The following is a 3,778-nucleotide window of genomic DNA, read 5'->3' as shown; positions in this document are numbered from 1 at the left end:
GGCAGGGGGGTGAGCCGACACTGGGGAAGAATCTCTCCCGGAAGAGCAGAGCCACAGGCCAGAGGAGGTATTTTAGATGCCAAATTTGTACACCTAGGCAAAAGAGGCAGCCAATGACCTACGATCCTTGCTTTTCCTCAAGAGCAATTCAACCTTGTGCTTCTCGGGCTCGGGCAGTGAAAGGCAGCACGGGTGGCGTGCGCGTTACTCACGGCAGCGGAAGCGAGTTCGCGGGAGCAGTGTCTCTCAGGTGTGCATCTGGAATGATGCTGTTGGCTCGTCTCGCAGTACTTTTGGCACCAGCCTCACAGATAAATTATCCAATTGATCACCCTCTGCCGCTCGAAATCTTCCTTGGAGGCGGCAGAGGCCAAGGAGGCTTTCTCCTAACAAAGACAGGGTTGGGTAGGCCGTGAAGTACAAGACCCATATTTATGCTTTACTGAATTACTGTGCAAAAGGGAATACTGCATCAGAAACCATAGAAGACTATATTTAATCAAAGTCACCAGCTGCTGTGTCACAAACCTGCTCATAATTGCTCCGATTGATTCGTTTGGCTACTTTTTGTTGGTTTCTTTTTTTTTTTTTTTTTTGTACATAAATAATATAGACCAAACATGATAAACATTTCAGCAACCATTTCTAAAAGACCGGAGGAGCCCTTTTAGGTGCCAAGAAATAACTGCAGGATTCAAATTCCAAAACTGTCTTTGGAGTCACCGAATCATCAGGTTTAGACGGCACCCGGTGACAGGAACGTTCAGTCGAGCTCAATGGGACTGCTATCCTCCTGACCATCTTCCGTCTCGTCATCTTCCCCGGTTCCCATCAGGCTGTTTAAAAGATTTCCTAGAATAAAACACAGGACAGTCAAAATCACTAGTTTTACATGCCCATCTCAAAAACCTTAACTATTCTCCTAACACCCTGCTAGGGTGCATATTCCAACAGTGAAGAAAGGTGGGAAGTAACAGTCTCAGCAGGACATTAGCACTCCCACGCTGCTGTCCACTAAACATTTTTGATTTGGGAAGCTGTGACATTGCTCCTTCCCTAAGGGTGCACTTGAAAAGCCCCACTGAAGTGACACACACGCTATAGGTGCAGCATGAGAGGAAAAAAGCCCAAGGAAAGGAGGGAGGACACCTCCAGCTCTGCAACTGTCAGAATCAGCAAGGGTCTGCATCATCCTCTAATGAACTTGGAGGCATTTATGTGTTCTCCCTCTTTAATTTAATGTGAACAGGCTTGCATTGCTGAAAAGCTGTTATCTGAGATGGGATCTGATGCTCCTGCTTTTCAAGAGACCTTGACACTCTCAGGTAAAGCTTCCATTCGGCTCACCAAGCAGCTCAGTTCCCAAGGAAAAACACTCCATTTCACAGAAGTAATCAGTTCAACTTGCTCACATTTTATTCAAGAGCCAGGAAACGAGGGCTGAATTTCTCTATTCCCTTTCGTTTCTTGTGGAAGGGCAGTATCAAACTCACTCAGAACTTCTACTCTGGGAACATTCATGTTATATCAGGACTCGTTAGGTCTCTGCCAAAGTCCCAGACTTGACTTACAGAAAATCAGCCACTGAACCAGGCGGAAATTAGGCTAACACAAACACGGTTTTCTCCACATAATGTCAAAAATTAACCCTAAGAGCCATTTACATGCTTCTTCCCTCCTCAAAGATGAACAGTCTAGTAGCTTCACCAAATTAATTTCACATGCAATCAATTCATCTTGTATCCTACAGCAGTGACTGCTTCACCAGGCCATGACACAACTGAGACACGATCCGTTTCCAGCACAGCCGTTCACGTAAGCTCTGAACGGGCCGGGGGGATCTGTAAGCAGTCGTTGGCACTCAGCTTACCTAGTAACCCGCCGTAGGACGACGTCTGCTTGGGCGGAACACCAAAGAAAAGCTGTCCTATCCTATCTAGGTACTGAAATGACACAAGATGAAGAACAACGTCAGCTACTTCGTTTACAGGTGGAAATGCTACGGGCAGCAGTCGCACCACACAGATCACTGACTCCTGTCTACAAGTCACAAACAAGAGACAATCAGCTATTACTTAACTAATTCTGTAGGTTAGATCCTGTTTACAACTGCGAGTAACTCACCTCATTATACATGGGATCTCTTTTCAGTGAAGGTTGATACTGTTCACACAATACTGTAAACACTGTTAGTTTTCCTCTAGAAAAGAAACAACCAAAAATGTAATCTCAGGAACAAGTGAAAAGGAAACCAAGAACAACACAGGATAAATCAGACTGTACCCATCAACTGCCAACAGCAGAAACCAGATGAAGTTTAGCAGTGGTTGGACAAAGGGTGGGCCCTTTTCTATTGAAGGATGTTTCTGTGTGTATGTCGTAAAAACAACTGATGCGCTGGTCTTGTTTTTTAAGCAGAGAAATCTGCAAAAGGAAACAGAAGAGGGCAAGTTACAAATAGAAGGCAGAGAAACAGTTTCGCATGCAGAAAGAAAAAGGGAAGCCGAAAGCTCAACAATCTCTACTTCATTTGTGCAAAGAAATCACCTCGGGGTTAAACTGATGGCAAAACCGAACGGGTAGAGATGTACACCTTTGGCAATGGTTTGGCTATAACCAAGGAAGGGGGAAATCACTACTGGAACACACTGCGGAATACGCGGGTTGGGAGGGAGAACTGACATTAAATATTAATAGCATGAGTTTAACCGAGATCAAAGCAGATTGTTTACAGGTCGGTTACGAAAAGAGGACATCGAAACGTGGAAAGACTGGCCACTGCGTAATTCAAATAAAACATGATATTGCATATGCCGGTCCAGAGTTTACTATGCTGAGATAAAAACCGAATTAAAGACCTCTTTCCTGGCCCCATCCACTCCCAAACACACCTCCTTTTAGTATGTACCTGCCAGTATCCAACAGCTCTGCTATTAGCTCAGCTAGCAGCACTAGCTCAAAATAACATGGCATCAGGACCACGAATAAGTTTGGCATGTGTCTGCAAGTCTCGTAACAAAGCTGCACTTTCATCTCCTGAGCCATTTGTCACCAGTGAAGAGATCAATTTCCCAAACTAATCAAAGCTTTGTTCGGGGCTGGTTAATTTAACTGGCAATCTCTGCAATCCCATAGGCCTAACAAGAGACTTTATCTGGGACAAATGCCGTCAGCAAGCACTGGGAAGGCTGCCACGAGCAGGCTCGTTTTCGGTCACAGGCCGGCCTCCAGTTCTGTACCCTCACACGTGCAAGGGCGCTGGGCTCTCGGGCTGCCGAGCAAGGAGCTGCGATTATTTTCCCTGGAGTATAAACGGCCACATAAGAGGATTCAGTACAGTATTCGAGGCGTATGCCAGTAAGGGATGCAGTAGCAGTGCTGTAAAAATACTGAAAAAATAACCTCTTACTCATAATTTCGCCCCAGAATTTACCCCTGTCCAGAACAAAGCCCCATACAATTGCCTGAGTCCTGCATATACTGGGTTTCCATAAAGGATTTTCTACTGCTCAAAATCACTGCAATCTCATCAACCAGCTATGGAAAGCAGGACAAATCTGACATGACAGCTCGCTGCTGCCAAAAGCGAGACAGACTTGCTCTCACCTCCTCCCTCTCCCCCCGAACACCTACTCTCTCCCTGACTCCCTGCTGCACAGTCCTGTCTCCACCTCCTCCTCAGACTCCTCCACGAGCTGCTTTCCCCGACTGAAGAAAGCCATCAGCTGATTAAACACAGTAAAATTGGCTTTGTCAACCTTAATTGTACACGAGCTCT

The 3,778-nt window shown here is 45.8% G+C and overlaps 1 protein-coding gene across 1 annotated transcript in view; it reads right to left on the bottom strand.

Moving 5' to 3' along the window:
• Window positions 1–597: 597 nt before the first annotated feature.
• GET4 (golgi to ER traffic protein 4 homolog (S. cerevisiae)) overlaps window positions 598–3,778 on the bottom strand; it is a 7,269-nt gene continuing 4,088 nt past the window's right edge. The window contains exons 5-8 of the mRNA XM_010160208.1: window positions 2,284–2,424; window positions 2,125–2,200; window positions 1,871–1,943; window positions 598–852 (exon numbers count right to left, since the gene is read on the bottom strand). Of these exons, the coding sequence (XP_010158510.1) occupies window positions 764–852; window positions 1,871–1,943; window positions 2,125–2,200; window positions 2,284–2,424 (379 nt within the window). The 3' untranslated portion in view covers window positions 598–763. The remainder of the gene's footprint in view (window positions 853–1,870; window positions 1,944–2,124; window positions 2,201–2,283; window positions 2,425–3,778) is intronic.

Source organism: Eurypyga helias, unplaced genomic scaffold (genome assembly GCF_000690775.1).
Source record: "Eurypyga helias isolate BGI_N326 unplaced genomic scaffold, ASM69077v1 scaffold11081, whole genome shotgun sequence".
NCBI classification, from domain to species: Eukaryota; Metazoa; Chordata; class Aves; order Eurypygiformes; family Eurypygidae; genus Eurypyga; species Eurypyga helias.
Note: the sequence above shows the minus strand (reverse complement) of the source record. Positions and strands in the feature narration are given on the sequence as shown.